Source organism: Vombatus ursinus, unplaced genomic scaffold (assembly GCF_900497805.2).
Source record: "Vombatus ursinus unplaced genomic scaffold, bare-nosed wombat genome assembly UNPS02014909.1, whole genome shotgun sequence".
Lineage (NCBI taxonomy): Eukaryota > Metazoa > Chordata > Mammalia > Diprotodontia > Vombatidae > Vombatus > Vombatus ursinus.
This window is the reverse complement of record NW_020954687.1, coordinates 6,405,815-6,424,885: the sequence shown is the minus strand read 5'-3', so window position 1 is coordinate 6,424,885 and position 19,071 is coordinate 6,405,815. Positions and strand designations below refer to the sequence as shown.

At 32.8% G+C, this 19,071-nt stretch overlaps 1 protein-coding gene across 4 annotated transcripts in view; it reads right to left on the bottom strand.

The window, feature by feature from the left end:
* DENND1B (DENN domain containing 1B) overlaps positions 1–19,071 on the bottom strand; it is a 390,124-nt gene that overhangs the window by 138,134 nt on the left and 232,919 nt on the right. For 3 of the 4 annotated variants that reach the window (XM_027843462.1, XM_027843459.1, XM_027843460.1), the window contains exon 10: positions 7,778–7,878. The exons of the other annotated variant lie outside the window; for it this stretch is intronic. In XM_027843462.1, the coding sequence (XP_027699263.1) occupies positions 7,778–7,878 (101 nt within the window). The remainder of the gene's footprint in view (positions 1–7,777; positions 7,879–19,071) is intronic. 4 annotated transcript variants of the gene reach the window in all.

Here is a 19,071-nt window from a genome sequence, read left to right as displayed (position 1 = left end):
TATGCCTATTTGAGAATGGATAGGTTTTTACACATAGACTGTAACAAATGCAAAGAAATCTTATTTACAAAATAATTATTGACAAGTATATTTCAAAGAATTCTTAAATACTGTTCAGTGTAAACCTTCATTCAAAATGGGGTGGGGGAGTGAAGTTTTCCTTTTCTCAAACAATTTACACAATCATTCCTAAAATAATTTTCATTGTTAAAATAAAGTAGCTTCCCAAACTCTATCTAGCCTGTTTTCTCCAGATCTTTACCCCATGTCACAACTGCTAGAACCTTCTTTTCTTAGATTATCCTCCAACTACTCAGTATGTGTCTTGTACATATCTACTATTTGTGAGTTGTCTCTCCCAACAGAATCTTATGAGGGCAGGGACTGTTTTTTGCCTTTCCTTATATTCCCTATGCTTAGCATGGTACCCAGCACATTACTAACCTTTTAATAGATGCTTGTTGACCAAGCAATCTAAAGAAAACAAGCTTTGGGAAAATGAACTCAACTCTCTAACCCACGTGTTAGAGTCAACAAAACTGGAAATTATTAATACTGAACTAAGTCTCTAAATTGTCTTGACCTAGCTTATCTTTGCTTTTTCCCTTTATTTTTCATGCAAAAGATCATTTGGCATAGATAAATGTTGAGGATGCTTTCCTTGGTTAAAATATACCCCCGAAAGTTGAGGGCTTCTTCTTCACAGAAACGGGACCAAGGGTGTAGAATGCCACATATAATGTTAAACATTTTCAACATGCTATTTTCTAGAAGTTTCCCTTCCCTCTTTTTTAAGTCTGTGCTATAAGGGGTTGCTTTACTGGGAGGGAAAAAGAAAGGGATAGATTGAGAAATGAAAATGACAAAAATAAATTATGCTACAATTTTTAAAAAAATGAAAGCAAATTGAAGGACCCCATGTTGTTGCTGACATTCTTGACAGTGCCCTAATGGAATACTCTGAATCCAGCAGGGAATAATAGGTATGAATATGTATCAATCTTCTTCTGCTTTAAATAGAAATACCTGGTAATCTTTCTAGCCTCAGTTCTCAAATTAATATTGTTATCTGGAACTATACAGGAAAGGGGATAAAGTATAAAAGATGAGCATTTTTTACTTTCTGGGACCACATTTAAACAATTTCCACAAAGCAAGATAGACAAAATTCCATGATCTTCAGTGATTCAGGACACTCCTACTTCCTCCTCACTGCTTAGAAAAAATATGAAGATGAAAAATATACATTACCTACATATCACCATGAAAGTGCCAAATTTCCCTGTGAGATGGATAACCTCACCAAACAATAACAAATGTTGTCAATATTATTATAATACTCTCTGTGCATTTTGTCTAAATATCTTTCATAATCTTCTAGGACAACGTAATCTCCTGAGGGCAGAGACTGTTTTGTCTTCATCTTTTTATCCCACGTGTCTAGGCATACTGTTATAAACACCTAATGAATGTTGAGCTGAATCTGCTGACATAGGAAACCAATTACTCTCATTGTCCAATTTAAGACGGATGAAACATCATTGAAAACTGAAATGAGTTGACAAAAATTAATCAATAATAATAACAATAACAATAGGTTACATTTAATTAACTCTAATATTAGTTTTAGATAGCTAGGTGGCTCAGTGGATAAAGTGTCAGGCCTGGAGTCAAAAAAGACTCTTCTTCCTGAGTTCAAATCTGGCCTCAGACACTTACTAGCTACGTATCCCATGGCAAATCATTTAACCCTGTTTGCCTCAGTTCTTCATGTGTAAAATAAGCTGGAGAAGGAAATGGTAAGCCACTCTAGTTTCTTTGTCAAAAAAATCACAAATGGGGTCACAAAGAGTTGGACATGACTGAATAATGACTAAATGACAAATGTCAGTTTATAAAGTGCTTTCTGTACACAAACCCTATGAATATAATAGTATAAAAAAAACAGTACCTATTAAGCACCTTCTATGCAAAGGAGTATGCTAAATATTAGGGATATAATATGAGTCACCATCTTCCATAAAAGGCTTTTCATTCTACAAATAGCATCATTTCCATATTACCTATGACAATCTTAGGTTTAGGTCAAATGACTTGCCCAAAGTCATGAAGACTAGGCAATATCAGGACTCAGAAACATTGTAAGCACTTTGACTATAAGCACAGTGACTTTTTCATTGGGGCCTCCGAGGTTGGAGAAGTGTTAGGAATATAATATTTGTGTATATACTCTTTTAATTACTTAGTGATTTCAAATCCAATAAGCAGAAACATTGCAGGTTAAATACCCAAATAATATATCATGTAAGAAGCTCTGAACCTCTACAGTTTTGGTTCTAGCAACTAGTAACTAGAAACCATTGACATTAATACTCTAATCCCATTATCTTTGTGGAAATGCAAATGTTTTAATTTTATATAAATTATACAGTAATGGAAAGAAAACTCATCACAGAGCCAAAAGATCTGGGTTCAAGCCCCTGTTTCAATTCTTAATGACCCTGGGAAGTTATTTAACTTCTGAGTCTCAGTTTCTTCAACAATAAAATACAGATCGGTAATATGCATACTATTGAAGTCATAGAATTGTTGTGAGACAATGCATGTCAAAGAAACACTATATAAATGAGGATTTCTCATACAAGTGCCAGTGTAGGAATATATTCACTTCCTCTGATAGCATTCAGCCTAGCAATGCCAACAGTACAGAAATACTACTCATTTATTAGCTTTGTCTTGCAAGTCACGTATCCTATTGACATCTTTGAGATATAAACTACTACTACTGGATTTTACAACATAGTTATCCCTGGTTGCACTGTCCAGTCCAATAAATCTTAAGTGCCTACTGTTGAGGCACAATTAATAAAAAGAAAGACAATATTACTTAGCAATTTTTATTTTAAGAAACTGAACTTCCATTAGAAACAACTATGTTTCTTTTGAAAGTATTAACAATAAAGGCCTAGCAATTGGCTAATTAAAAAAAATCTACAGAGACTTCCTGAATAGGTCATAAGCCCTGAAAACTAAACCTGGTAAAGGAAAATATCATGAAAACATCAATAATAATATTACTGGGTGCCTCTACATGTTTTTCTCACTAATTTCTCACAAAATTCAAAACACATGCATATTAGTACTATAACCATAATTAATCCAGAGCATCATTTTCTAAAATAATTACCATGTTTTGCAGAACATAAAGTTAATTGAAAAATAATTATTTCTTTCTCACGAAGAGGATTGTGTACATCCTAATGTGAAATTGACTAAATCACATAAAAAGTAATTTTGCAACCCTAGCTGGAATTTCCTAATTAGATTATAGTGTTAATAAGTCAGAAGGATATCCTTGGTAAAACAGATGCTTTATCATCAATATGCAAAACTGTCCTGCACTTTTCTTTCAATGAAGTTATTTGCCAAGATTGAATACAGAAGGCATTATGTGACTGCTTTTGAGGGCTTTTTGGTAGCAATTAATCTTTATTCAAATATAATTACTATGTGAACAGCAAAATTGGGTGATGGGTATATTTCATTTTTAAGGAAGATGGATTCTTACAAGCAGACCACCCAGGTAGAATACAATCCCATTAACAGTCTATTTTTTTGGTGTGATTTATAACATAATTTATATTATCTTATTTTTTTAAAACACTATGCTCTGAATAATAGAGACTAGTTTATCTTCCTGCAGATGGAGGGCAACCAGTTGGATGGCCATAGTACAGTCCAAACAGAATCATGTGGAGAATAGAATAGAAAACTATTATCTCTTCAAGAACAAGAAGTTGAGATATATGGTCACTTTTCTAATTTCCTAGAGTCACATCACCTCAGAAAAGGAGGTAGCCTTTGGTAAGGCAAAAGTATCTAGAAAATCTCAAACCATTCACTAGCTTACAATACTGTCATTTTAAAAGAATTTGTCATTGGAAGAAGGGTGCTGGTTGTATTGTTTCTACCCCTGTAGGGTAAATAATTTTGTCCTGATACACTATGGTGATGGCTACTTGGAATAATGTAAAGATGGCACCATCATTTTATATGCTAATACCTCAGAGGTCTGAGGAAAAGATCTTATTACTTAGGAGTAGAATTCTCACAGTAATTGCAGGAGGGTTCTGATCAAATTAGTATAATCAGAAAGAATACTTACGCTGCTACAATGAACTTTTTTAGTGTCGTGACAGAAAACTGCAAATAAGAGAAACTGAAACAATAAAGTTCTAAGCAGGGTTGATTTATTAGCAAAACTAGCAATTACCAATAAATGGGGTCCACGGTTCCTCAGTAACCAAGGACATTTTCACTTTATCTTCACAACACACTGTGAAGTATGTGCAAGTAGTATGCCCCCACGCCCCTATTTTACTAATTAGGAAACTCTGCCTCAGACAGGTTAATCTACCTATGGTTATGAGGCCTAATTTGGCCTACGTCTCTTCTGACTCCAAGTTTAGCACTTTTTCTCTGTAGCACACTGTCTCTACCTTCCTATGAAAAGAATTAAGACAAGAACATTGAGCCTCACTTTCAGATGAGCTGGTCACAAGGAGGGAAGACATGCACGTTTGTGCATGAGCACAAAGACACACACACACACAGAGTTGGATACAGATTGATATTTCCCCTCCAAGGGAAATAAGAGGGAAAGGGGAAAAGAGGGGAATGGAGAATTAGAGGGAGGTTAGATTAAGGAAGAGATGAGTCATAAGCAAAACAAACTCTAAGGATGTAACAATACCACACAATAAAAATAAAAATATATTTATAGTTGTTTTTGAGGTGGCAAAGAATGGGAATCTGAGGGGTGCTCAGAAACTGGGAAATGGATGACTAAGTCATGGTACATAAATGAGATGGAATACTATTGTTCTGAATCCTTAAGAGTCATGACCCACCAGGATTCCAGAGGACACATGGTGGAACATGCCATCTACCTCCTGATAGAGAGGAAAGACTCAGAGTGCAGAATGAGAAAATGTTTTTGTACATGGCCAATGGAGAAATTTATTTTGATTGACTATATATTTGTAATATGTTTTGTTTTTCTTGTGTTCTCAATTTGAGGAGTAACAAGGAGGTTGAGAAGACAGATCTTGACTGATTAAAACAAAGAAAAAAAAACTGAGCCAAAATCTTAGACAGCCTAGAGCATGGACTGCTATCAAAACTCTGAGTATACTAGGGCTATATTTGGATTCAATGATACCTCAAGGTTCATTGACTTCTTTAAGCCCCCAATTAGGAAGGCCGTCTGGCATGAAGTCAGGGCTTAAAGTGATTCTTCTAGGTAGCTAGGTGCTATAGAGCCCCAGATCTGAGGTCAGGAAGATCTTAGTTCAAATTAGACTTTAGACACTTACAAGCTGTCTGACCCTGGGCAAGTCTTGGTTTCCTTGGACCCTCTGTCTTGGTTTCCTCATCTATAAAATGGGAATAATAATAGCACCTACCTCCCAGAGTTGTTGTGAGAATTAAACGAGATAATAATTGCAAAGTGCTTAACACAGTATCTGGCACACAGTAAGTGATATATAAATGTTAGCTACCATCATCATCATCATCATCATTCTAGGAGACTTTAAGTAAGAAGGTATAGAATGGTAGTAAGATTTAAAGGTTGGTAATAAATCTAATGCTACCTTTCACGGTCATCAGTGGCAGGAAAAATCAGGCTACTAAAAAACTGGGCTTAAAATAATCAATTACGACAGGAAAGGATAGTAGCACTAGAAAAGACAAAGAACCCTCAGATTTTTTTTTTAGAGGAAGGCTATCAGTAGAAATGTTTTTTGTACTTTAATTTAGAAATTCTCTAAGTTTGTAACTGTTCAGGGAATTGTCTAAATCAGAGAATTATTATATTACCTCTTAAGAGTTTAGAGCATTTATGTAGAACATTTAATGTGATACTGAGGTTAGCTTTTGTTATCTATTACTCTAAGTACTAAGGTCTGTTCATGTATTAGAATTATGTTCTTGGAGGTATGTTTTTAGTAAACTACACTATGTAAAAAAGGCTTTTTAAAAAGTTGAATATTTAAATAAAGCCCAATTAACAAATAGTTACTAAACATCTATTAAATGCAAGTCAATATGAGTCTCTTTGAGTGACAAAAATATTTTATAAAGGTAAATTCTTTATTACAAAAAAGACTTTTATACTCTTGCAGATGTGAAGTTAGTTTACAAAATAATGAGAAGAGCTCTGTGTTAAAAGTTAAAAGAAGGCTGTTTCTAGATCTGGCTTTACTGCTAATTAGCTATATGACTATTCACAAAGTTGTTAACCTGTGACACAGTGGTCAATTGCTAATTCTAAGAGGATGCCAGAAATGCCCTGCCAACTGCCTCTATTTTTCACATTGATGAAAAAAAGCAGTACAGCATTGGTAGGTCATTGGGCACCATTACAGGGCCTTGTACGTCCATGTACTCATGGAGGTACAGCTGCGGAAAGCTTCTGCTCAAACCTCTTAACCTTGGTTTGGCTGCAGTATTTTGGTAACAAAGTATTTCTCCTGAATGTTATGCTACACACACGATCTGTTTCCCTTGAGAATAACTATTGATACAACTAATCAGAGAAGTTAATTCAACAGAAAAATCATCCAACATCATGTAAGAAGATGAAGTCATTTTAAGTATCTTTTCTATAAAGATAAAAGTCCTAAGATCAAAAATGAAGTCTCTGCCCTTACTTTTTAAACTATTTTTTATAACCAATAAACATAATTTTAACAGGTTAAAGAGCAAATTGTAAATTTCTGTTGTTTGTTTTAAAAAATAGTTTAAAAAATCAACTACCAGACTCTTTTGGTACAGGTACTTCATAGGTACAGTTTCAAGGTGTACCTATGAAAAGTAAAGATGCTATAAAGATAATACTCAAGTCTTATGTTCAGGGTGAAGGCTGTAAAAGAACATGTGTTCAAAATAGTCTTGAAATAACTCCTGGAATTCTAGGCAATTCCCAGGTATTTCAAAATTGAACAGGGGCCCTAAGAACTTGAAGAAACATTTTAACCTTTATGGGTCTCAGTTTCCTCAATAAAAAATGAAGGGGTTAGGCTAGAATACCTCAAGGTTCCCAACCTGCACAATTTCCTAGATCATCCTCTTTTTACCTTTCCAATCCACAACACTTATTTAAGAGTTCATAGTCTGGAAGCTAACTCTAATTGGGAATAATCTTCTCTACTACATCTTCAGGACTGATTGTAGGACTGAATGTTATGCCCATATAATTACTGTCTTTCATTTGCTGTGACTGTGTGGTTTGTCCTTAATTCTTGAAGAGGACCATCACATCAGGAAAATGATATCAGGACTTGCAAGTGAATTGGATTTAAGTGAGGGGGGGGCTGTGCAAAGTCACCAGCCTCAGTTTCTCTTCTGGAGCCATCTGGGTCCAGTGGGCAGATATAGATCAGGACAACTGGAGATGGCCCAGCCTTCCACTGGTATCCTATAGCCAGAACTGGTTATTCCAGGTCCATTGTGAAACACAGGCTAGGCCTAAATCCTCCCTGTCTCCTTTGATGGGTGGGCAGTGGAAATAATAACTATGTCCTGGTAGGGAAACATTATTTTATATATGTTACTATAAAATTAAATGTCTAAACCTTTTTTCTAAGTGTAAATCATTAATGAACCTCTTGTAAACACAATACATAGGAATGCATACTCTACAAATATCTGAGACACTCAAAAATATAAGGCTTTTACATAGTGCAAAATATAAAGATACATTCACCTAACTTACCAGCAGTAGTCCAGCAGATGTGGCGGAAGCACTGGGATATATATATGTTGCCAGTACATTGGATATAACAGTGCAGCTGATCCATGAAGGCAAGCAGTTAACTAAAATTTTTTTAAAAGGATGACAATGAATAACTTGTTTTAAAATCAAACTGTCAAGTTCAAAGTTTTCTATGAATACTAAAAATCATAAACTAAGTATAATAAATATAAAGCAATGTTCAATATTAGTTAACTCTATGAAGAAAATTAAATGATCATATTTACCATCACAAATCTAAGGGCAATATGTATTTTAGACACGTCTTTATAAAATACAGAAATAATCAGTTTTCTAGTAAATCTTGGACAGCTTTATCCACTTAAAATATATAACTAAGGGCAAAATTTTCAATGACAAACATAAAATTAATATTCGGATGAGTATCTTAGTAAAAATCACACAAAAAATAAAATGTGTGCATCACAGTTTGCTCATCACTCAGATTAATATAGTGCGATTAAATATGGAAAAGAAGAAGGTCTGAAAGCTCCTGAGGGATATCATTAGGGCAAATTGCCAAAGAATGAAACATGAGCCAGTCAGGAGAATCTGGAAGCTGCAATAATACCAAGGGACTTGATTGTTCGACAGTTGGAGCTTCAGTAATGTGTGAACTGCAGGTTATGGTATCAAGAGACTCTGTTCACTGACACAGAGAATGTCACTATTGACCAGCAAACTGCCCAAGCTTGACAGCTATACTACAGGAAGCCAAGTATATCACAATTTCATATCTAAACTGCTCATTCCAGATTAACATTTTGTATCCTATTTTTATGTCAAAACAGCTGCAAGTATATTACTCCTTCTTTAAAGGTAAACGGAATTTTAATTATTATTTTCTTGTGTAGCAAGCCATTAATTGTTTTTGAATGCTTAACAAAAGAATATCTCCTCCTTATCCCACAAATAGCCTATCATTACACTTCTGTCAAAAATTGCTTTAATTTTTGTTGTATAAAAGGTTTATCTACTTATATATAAGATCACTATTTTCAAGTATGTCATGAAATGATTAAATCAGTAATTTCCAATCATTTACTTGTGCTAGCTTTGGGATGTCAAGTCTACTGTTCAAACTATCTTATTTATGTGAAACGAAGCATGGAATTTTATAAAGTATATACCTATTCTGGAAATTCAATTACTTAATATCTGATATTTTAGAATAGAAATGTCATTACTACAAAGAGATCAACAAAGTTTAATACATTAAAATTTAAAACTATCTTACACATGTAAAGAAATCAGAGTTATTACAAATATTTTTTGGTTCAAGTGTAAAATATTTAGTGGATTGTTTGTTAAATAAACATATGGGAAGAAATATTTTTATCATTTAGCTCAGCATTTATCTAGAATATATATAGTGACTTGATTTTGAATTTCTTTTGCATCTGAAACAATGTATTTTTATTTTAATTGCATTTGCTGATAATACCATTAACGCTTTTTGTATTTGTGCCACAGCAGTTAGAAGCTTTAGCATTTTAATCTATTATATATCTTTATCAAGTATTCTCTTTAAAACACCATTATAATTAGAGAAAGCACCACTAGGAGGCATTCAAATACTTGTGACTATTCAAATGTGTGACTATTACAGATCATGAAATTATTTATGTTCTCTCCACTTGAAGTAGAGAAAAGTCAGAGGATTAGCTGTAACTCTGGACTTCTATTTCTGATTCACTGCATCAAATTCACATATTCCTTAAGTTAGCTCTTGGTTTTAAATTAAAGCATCTCTGGAAGCTAAATTAATGCTTTCTGTTCTATAGATTATCTTGCCCAATTACTATACTGAGTTGCTATTCTGAAAGGATTAGTATAACTTCCAAAGGCCCCTACCTTTCCTAATTTTTCCAAATAAGTGAACTGTTACAAATAGGTATCCTTTAAAAATCATAGTTAATAGGAAAAAGCTCAGTCTTCTCATCCGCATTAACTTCCTACTCTTAGTGGAAAATGAGTATTTGCTAAGCATTCTAGTAAAGTACTTGCCACTACATTAAATATTATCCAGACATTGTCACTATCCTCTTACCTTTCTATTTTAAAGATAATACCTATGTTAGTCACTAATTCCAAACAATGTATGTGATGATTTTCACTCTGATATCTAGCAAAGATGTGTAAATTAATAGCCATAACTGGAGTTACATTGACATTGCTAACATTAGCACAAAATTATCCCCATTAATAAATACAAACCATAAAATATAGCTTCATGCCTTCATTCATAATATCCTACTATTGCTTTACCCAGCATAAGTATGGCTAAGGACCAAGAAAATTATTCTATTAAAATTATCTAGCTGAATGTTTGGTAAAATAAGAGTATATACCAAAAAATTTTTAATTCTCACACATCCACCTAAATAACTGCCAAACCCAATTGTTTTGTGATCAGACTCTATGAATGTCTAAGAAAAAAAAATTATAGCAAATATCTTGTCAGAAGAAGTAGGAAGAGGATTTACAAATAATTTGAAATACTAGTTAAAGGAAAGTAATAAATTAATTTGGATATTATCCTTATAACAACAAAGCATGTTTCAAGTATTAATTTAACTGCTCACTAAGGATTTTTCTGATTTTAGGAAACTAGGACATATAAATTATTCTCAAGGGGACTTGAAAATTCTCCCTTGAAAATTCACCCTAGAGTACTCTCTAAACATGTCAAATATTTACTACCAATTTGTTTAGGAATCTGAAATTACTTTACAGAAGTTACACATTCATTAAGAAGGCTCTCAATACTCAGCATTTTGCACACAAGTCTCCATTTTTCTGGTTTATATTCATAGCCATTTACTGAGTATTTCTGATAAATTAATGCAAATGGGAAAACAGCTGTGCATATTTTAGAACTATAGTATATAATACTAAGGCATTTCACAATTTACACATGTAAATTGTTATGATTATTTTATAATTGGATTGTTTTGCAAATAAACACTTCATAAAATTTTAAAATCATATAAATGTGAATTATAGCTTTAATATAGTACAGACCATACAAATAAGTTGGACAAAAAATAACAAAAGTTGAGTCCTGAACTAAATATGATAAAAGCAGGATGAAATGCCTTTAGATAATTGCAGAGCTCTTTTATTGATCCCCAAGCTGCCCCTGAAAACAAAGGCACATCTTTAATACTAACACCCTACCAGTGTTACTGTACTACAGACAATAAAACAATCTCCAAAACTTAAAAATTAATAGCATATTAAAGGCAAGAGAGAGCTTCAATGTATAATCAATGAGAAACTCAAAGAAAAAAAGTAATAAATTACAACATCAAGGTAATGTATAATGGAAGAGAGGACAGACTGGTCACATGACAAGGGATGATAGGTGGACAACCAAAGTGATCATAGTATAGTGTCATCTTGATGTCGGGAGAAGGGGAAAAAAGTCTCCAGAATGTTGAGTGGATCAACTGTAATCAATTGGCTGTGATCTGTATTGTTGGAAGGAACTTCCATAGATACTATCAGCATCTCTTTTGGGTTTTAATTCAACAAAAATCAAGAGAAAACTGATCACTTGAAATCTCATCATGCAGAGTGACTCAGCTTCCTGGATCCCTAAGATGCCTCTTCTCTATGATTGGAGGACTCAAGGACAGAGTCCCAAAGTCTGCCTTTATTAAAAGGCTCAGAACTTTCTAAGTAACTCTTCATTTCCCACTCTGTTTGGTTTTTTTTTTTAAACATTTTTATTTAAAGTTTTGAATTCCAAATTTTATCCCTCCCTCCCCTATCTTCCCTCCTCCCTCCCTGAGAAGGTAAGCAATATACATGTGTAATTTTGTAAAACATTTCCATATTGGTCATTTTGTACAAGAAAATTCAAATAAAAAAATAGAAAGTGAAAAATAATAGCATGCTTTAGTATGTATTCAATCAATATCAGCCCTTCTTCTGGGGGCAGATAGTATGCTTCATCATTAATCCTTAGGAACTGCCTTGGATCATTGTATTACAGGGAACAGCTAAGTCCTTCACAATTCTTCATCAAACAATATTGCTGTTACTGTATACATTGCTCTCTGGTTCTGTTCACTTCACTATGCATCAGTTCATGTAAGTCTTTCCAGGTTTTTCTGAAATCATCTTGCTTATAATTTCTTATATCTGCTTGGTTTTGACTCCATGAAAATTATGCCCCTGTGGTGGGGACTTCCAGGTCTCCCCTCTGCCCTTTACAGCTTATTTTTTTGTATTGTCTGCCCCCATTAGATTGCAGCTTCCTTAAGGGCAGGAATTAACATTCTGTTTCTTATTTGCATGCACAGCACTCAGCATAGTGCCTGGCCCACAGTAGGTGCTTAATGTTTACTGAATTTTAAAAGAGATGAAATAATATATCTATGTGCATATTAGTATTAGAGAATGTCAAATCATATAAACTAACTTTAAACCAAGCCAATTTCACATAGCACCTACTCTCACACTTAAAACACCAAATAAGTGCAAGCTGCTATTATTATTGTTGTTATGATTATCATTACTACCTATATTCTAAAGCTTTTTGGCACCAGCTGACAATGGACTGGTAGTGAGGAAGAACTGAGTTAAAATGCTGCCTCAGACATTTACTGTGTGACCCTGGACAAGTCACTTATCCTATCTACCTCAGTTTCCTCATCTACAAATGGTGATAGTAATAGCACCTACTTCTCAGGGTTGTTTCGAAGATAAAATGAGATAATTTACATAAAGCACGATACAAACCTTAAAGCATTACACAAACATAAGCTATTATTGTTGTGGCTACTGTTGTATTGCCGGTTAACACAGGCCTGGCACGCAGCAGATGCATCACTGTTATAATCATCATCATCGTCAACAGTATTTATATGGCACTTCAAGATTTGCAAAGTGTTTTAAAATATTGATTTATTTTATCCTCATAACAACCCGGGCAGGTCAGTGCTATTACTCTCTTTTTTTACAGATGAGGAAAATTAGCCCCAAAATAATTAAGTCAGTTTTCTGAGACTACACATATAGTTTACAGCAAACTAAAAGTTAAGTCTCCTGACTCAGTTCTGTATTCATTTCACTATAACTAGCATGTTTTTTCATGAAAGAAAATAGAAAATGTTCTTTAGTACAAATGATAGGATATTAAATAAAGAAGAACTAGAAAAAAGGGAAACATTTGTAAAAGGATTAAGGATTAGTTGATTTTGAAGTAGTTACTTGAAATCATTTCTAAAAAGGAATAAGTATAATGATACATAAAAGTGAATTAGGTTTGAGAAAATAAAGTCCTTTACTAATATTGTGAAATGGTTTATAAAAATGATCCCTTTCTATAAGTATATGCCAGCCAGGAGGCATATTCAATAAGTGGGAAAATGCATGGGAAAAAAGTTGATTGTGAAGCAAAACTTTCTACAGGGACTCCCTCTCCTAGTAACTCCTACTATGAAAAAAGAACTAGATGGCTGTATGAAATAGAATTGTGTTGGAGGAAAAAGCAACCACAAGTTGGAAACAGAACCTGAGTCCTGAGTTCCAAGATACATGGTGAACAATTTCATATGGTCTAATGTAGGAATTTTATTCTGATGGTAACTGATAAGAAGAAAACTTAAAATTCTAAAATGATTAGTACTCAAAGAATCTATTTCAAATAGCACTAATTCTGGAAGCTTAAAAACACAAGTCTTTATCACTAGATAGATATATTAATGTCTTTAATGCTAAATGGAGAATGTTGTTATGACCAAAGGTAAATGAAACATCTTACTTTGTGAACATGCTATTTCAATAGCATTAATGTTCTCACACACAAAAAGATAAGTATAAGTATTTGTACAGCAGAATGAACTCTATGAAAAGTTAGTTATCCATTTCAGTCATATACACATCTCACAAAACTTTTACATGGCCCTGGGATTTACAGTTTCATTAGGATTCCCACAGAATAGACATAAAATAAAGACTAAGTCTTCAAAGTACTGAACAAATATTTTGCAAATTGTGGTCTAAATTTCTGTATGACTTTATGATAAAAATCAAACAATCACTCTGTTTTCTAGGAAACAAAATCCAATATATACTTTAAAATGAAAAAGACTATGGGCATTACCAACAATGTTTTGAGCTAAAAAACATTGCCTCCATTTCATTTAAAGTAGAAAAGTACGTATTCTGAGTAACACAGAGCCATGTATCAGATTCTTCTATAATCAGCAGATAAGGTAAGAAAAGCAGATGCTATTGAGCAATACTCACTATGAAAACATTATCAAAATATTAATCAGCATACACAGTAATAAGAGATTTCATATTTCCACCAATACTGCTAGTATAATTAGTGCTACTCTTTAATATTACTAACCCCTTGCTAAACTGCATCACCAACTAATCATGCAGAAATCCCACTGACTTGAACATGTGTGACAGGGCAGATTTTTGCCCTATAAGAATGTGTTATATATGTCTAATTCAGTGATACATGGTTTAAAATATTTATCCAGCACTTAACTAGTTCACTCTGTTAGCACTTAATCCAATACACAAATGAGAAATTTGAGCACTAAAAAAAAACTTGCAACTATAGAGAATAAACTGCTGCAGATGGAAAAATGATAAGTAACCATCTGGTTTAAAAATAAACACTTAATTTACACTCATATTAAAGGACAGGAAGAATAACAACATAATAAAAAGAAAACTACAAAGTTACTGCATTATTATTGTAAAATAATAAAAAAATTTAAAAGTATGACATTTTCAAAGCAGATTTAAGAACCTATATTTTTGTAAATGAGAGTGAGTCACTATTTGGCTAACTTGCCTCACATGCACACGCATGCACGCATGTACATGTCTGTGTGTATATCCCTCTAATATTATTCTCTGCCTCTCTCCATATATATATATGTACACATACATATTTAGAGACCAAAACTTTTTCTGTTTTCTTGCTTGCCTTCACTGTACTAAATTGATAACTAGTACTTATTTATTTTATTCCTCCTCAAAATTATTCAAATATGCAACCTTTATTGAACTCTGCAACTTTCTCTGGGTCAGGTTTTGTTACTATATTTTTTGTACTTGCTAAGTTTACTAGTTCCTCCAATTTATTTCCCAAAACATTTCTTAGCTACAAATATCAAAAGATGCTTACTATTCTGTTAGTTCTTACTTTCAGTGTCCATTATTTGGCCTCTTGCAATATGTCAATTTACCTAAGACACCTTATTTTGTATTTACCATGCCATCTCTTTCCTTTCAAAAAAGAATAGAAAATCAATAAATTTAAATTTGAAATATCAAAAAGAAACACTTTTATAGCAGAGGTTTTTGTCCTGGGGTTTACAGAAGCACGAAAGTTCTGTGGGCAAATTTCAAGCAGTCTATGAACTTAGAGGTTTTAATATTTTGTTAACTGTATTTCAATATAATTGGTTTCCTTTGAAATTCTATTTTATTTTATGCATTTAAAAACATTATTCTGAGGAGATCACAGACTTCACCAAAATGCCAAAGGGGTCCAGGACAAGGGAAAAAAAGTTAAGACCCTGTTATAACTAATGGTATTTTAAAATTTTACATAAACTTTAAAACTACCAGCAAAAGCAAATAAATATGTACAAAATAAGGAATAAACTTTTTCCTAAAACCTTTAGCATTTAATAAGGTAGAAACAAATAAGTTAATAAATAATGAAGAAGAAACATAGTTGTTTATCCAAAGTAATTATTTTTGTTCTCTGTATCCTTTTGGGTTTACTTGGAATTCTACTACCTTTCATTTTTTTCTTAATTTCTACTGAAATAGCTAATATATAAGGGTTTAGTCTCATCAAGCTGGAAAGTCCTTTACGGTTTTTAAAGTCCTTCAAAGTTGAGTGGTTAGAACAAGAAGACAGCAGAAGCTTCCACTAGCCCCAAGAAGTACATTAGCATCTCTCTATCGACTCTTTACCTGCTTGCAGGCTGCAGAGAAAAGCAAAAGGAGATCCAGAATCTCAGAGTTAGATAGAGCATATATCAAAGGGATGAATTACATTCACATAACCACAGGCTGGTATGTCAACAGTATCAGCAATAGTTATGTCCTTGACAACATATTCTGAGCCTTAACCTATTTTCTTAGGAGTAATGAAAATCCAACAAAGTAAACTAAGCAGTGACTACTAATATAGTTATGTCTACTCCTTTCTTGTCTCTCCCCTCACCCCCAGCAAGAGATGTCCTCAAAGTAAGGCTCTGTCCTGTTCCATTTCAGTTTTCAGAAAGATGATCTTCAACTGCTCCCTCTTGTCTTCTCTCACAGGAAGGAGAAGACAATACTGGCCAATGCTAGACTTTCAGTCAGAAAATCCTGGATCCAAATTCTACTACACTTCAATGACTGTTACAGATATCACAGTAAAAGGTTAAGAGATGGAGGTAAACTTGCTTAAGTGGCCTGTAATTTGCCTTCTCCAAACCTCAATGAAAATCTATAGCATATAATCAAGCTAGATTTGGACAAATGATTGTTAAAGGTATGTATAATATCCAATGTAATGAAGGGATGTTTTCACAATGAATTAAAGAATGTGGGTCAAGATCTTATGAACTCAAGACATACTGCATGTGAAATAAGCCATCACAGCAAAAGGAAAGCATATTGTACAATTTTAAGATGTAAAAAGTTGCAAGGTTTAGTGTATATCAATAAATTTAATTATTTTACTTTGTCCCAGTTGATTTGTATGTTACAGTAGAATATTTCCCCTCTTTAGCTATACTCAACAAATTTTGTCTTCAAAGATTTCTTCAATCAGTTTGATTTACAAAATGCCCTTCTCTTCCACAGCTGTGGTAAATGTATGATTTCTTTTGCAAGTTTTTAAAAATGATTTTTTAAAGAACTAAATATTTAGATCACTGAGCATTTAAGAGTTTATTTTAGTAGGTGGTACAAGAATAGATGCAAACTCTTTTTCTTCAATAAATTTAATTAGCTTTAAATGTGTAATGATTTTATTACCCATTTTTTAAAGCATGGGCTCATCAAAATGCTAATGTTACTAACCTCTCAATTGATTTCTAACTTCATTTTTTTCTAATACCAAACAATATTTGTAATTACTGCTTTGCAGTACATTTTTAAATCAAGTGGTGTTAGTTTTTCACCATTTTCTTCTTTCATAATTCTTGAAATTCTTGTTCACTTATATATTCATTTCTATTTTGTTAGGACATTAATTTTAAGAAACAACTTCTGTGTTTTTAAAATCCGTCAGATTAGAAAATATTGACATTTTTACTATAATTGCTCAAGATAACTACAAGCATTAGAAAAATATCCATTCCCTTGGATATTCCTAGATTTCCATAAAAAATTTTTTTTAAACTGTCTTTGTACAGAATCTTTCATATTATTGGTAGGCTTTTGTTATTAGAAACAATTTTCTTATTAATAATTTTGTTATTTAAAACAATTTTATTTTTTACTTATTAATTTTGTTTTGCTTATTATTTATGGATTAATAAGAATTCAGATGCTTTTTTGTTTCCTTATCTTATGTCCCACTGACATACTGAAGTCATTTATTACCGCTATTAATTATTGTGATTAACTGTGTTAGATATGCTAGGTATATGCTGTGTGCAAATAGCAAGACTTGAAAGAATGATCTTGTCCTAACAAGAAGTAATAGAGGTGATTATACCCTAAAAAAGCCTGAATTTAAAGAAATTGGAATTTCTACTAGATCATTTTCATAAGTAGTACAATATTGGTAATTTGTGCCATATTTTTATTATTAATATTATATCTAAAAATTCAGATTTTTGTTCCTTTTCAAGGGTAGGACTTTATTTTTTCCCTACTTAATAGCAATTTTCCCAATTACACGTAAAGATAGTTTTCAACATTCACTTTTACAGGATGTTGATTTCTAAATTTTTCTCCTTCCTCTCCCTTTCCACCTCCCTCCCTAGGTAAAAAGACTTTGCAGTCATAGACAGGAATTTTATGTAAATCAAAAGGGAATTATTGTTTATTTTTAAAATTCAATCTAGAATAAACTTCAGAAATCCAGTCTAATATTTGAACAAGACATACGTTCAAAATACTAAACAGTACCCTATTGGTTTAAAAATATTAAAACAATTCACAGATATTCAATTCACAACTAAACACATCAAACTTTGAAATATATTTTTAAATTTAAAAAACCTTTATGTGACCTCTTTTCCTTGATTGTCCATCCACTATTATGCATACATCCTTTTATTAGATGTAAGTGAACCAAAATTTTTTCTGCAATTCTTAAATTTGCTCATAAAGCAACAAGCAGTACAATAATAAGAAATAAATAATTTGATAAAATGATAGTGACAGATAAGAATTTTTAAAAATCTTAGGAATCTAAGTAATTTTATAATTCCTAAATACATTTTAAGAAACTTATAACATGCACACATGGATAACCCAAAGCAACAAATATGTATGAGGACATATGAGGTAGTACTTGTAAAATATTAAACAGTAATAGTGAAACTTGTAATTTTTAGTCATTTCCTATTTGGGGAATTGATGGCTTTTTGGCTTGAGAATATGAAGTTCTCTCTTAAATAAATAAATGAGGAAAAATATAGAAACATCTTTTTAAATGTTAGAAGATATACTGCAGAATTCAGAAAGGTACTGTTTATGCTAACTATAATAGATTTGGGCCATCTAGGATAAAACATAAACTCCTCTATTTAGCTTTTAAAGCCCTGTACAACCTGGCCCCAATGCATATTTCCAGCCTCTAAACATTTCTTCTCCTCTCAAACTCAGCAGTCTAGTTGAACTGGCTTTCTTTACGCATAAGAAAAATTATGGAAATTTTGTTATTTTCTATACTTTAAAGGAAAACCATTACTTTAGGAGCCCTCCCTTCCCCAACCAGGATTTGATATTCTACCATTAGGTTTACTCTAAAGCCTACCCTAAACAGACCGTGCTTCATCCCTCACACCTATGCTATCTTCCTTCCTGCTGTCCCACATCTTCCCACCTGAAACTACATCTTCCAGACTAGACCTCCAAAAGTCTTGCCCCTCACCCCAGTGCCCTGGGACAGTTAATCCACTCAACCCTAAAATTCCCATCCTAGTAGCTGCCTTGATCAGTAGGTGAGTGAAAATTTATCATTCAGTATAAAACAAATGTATATTATTAATGATCCTACTACTACTACTACTACTACTACTACTACTACTACTACTACTACT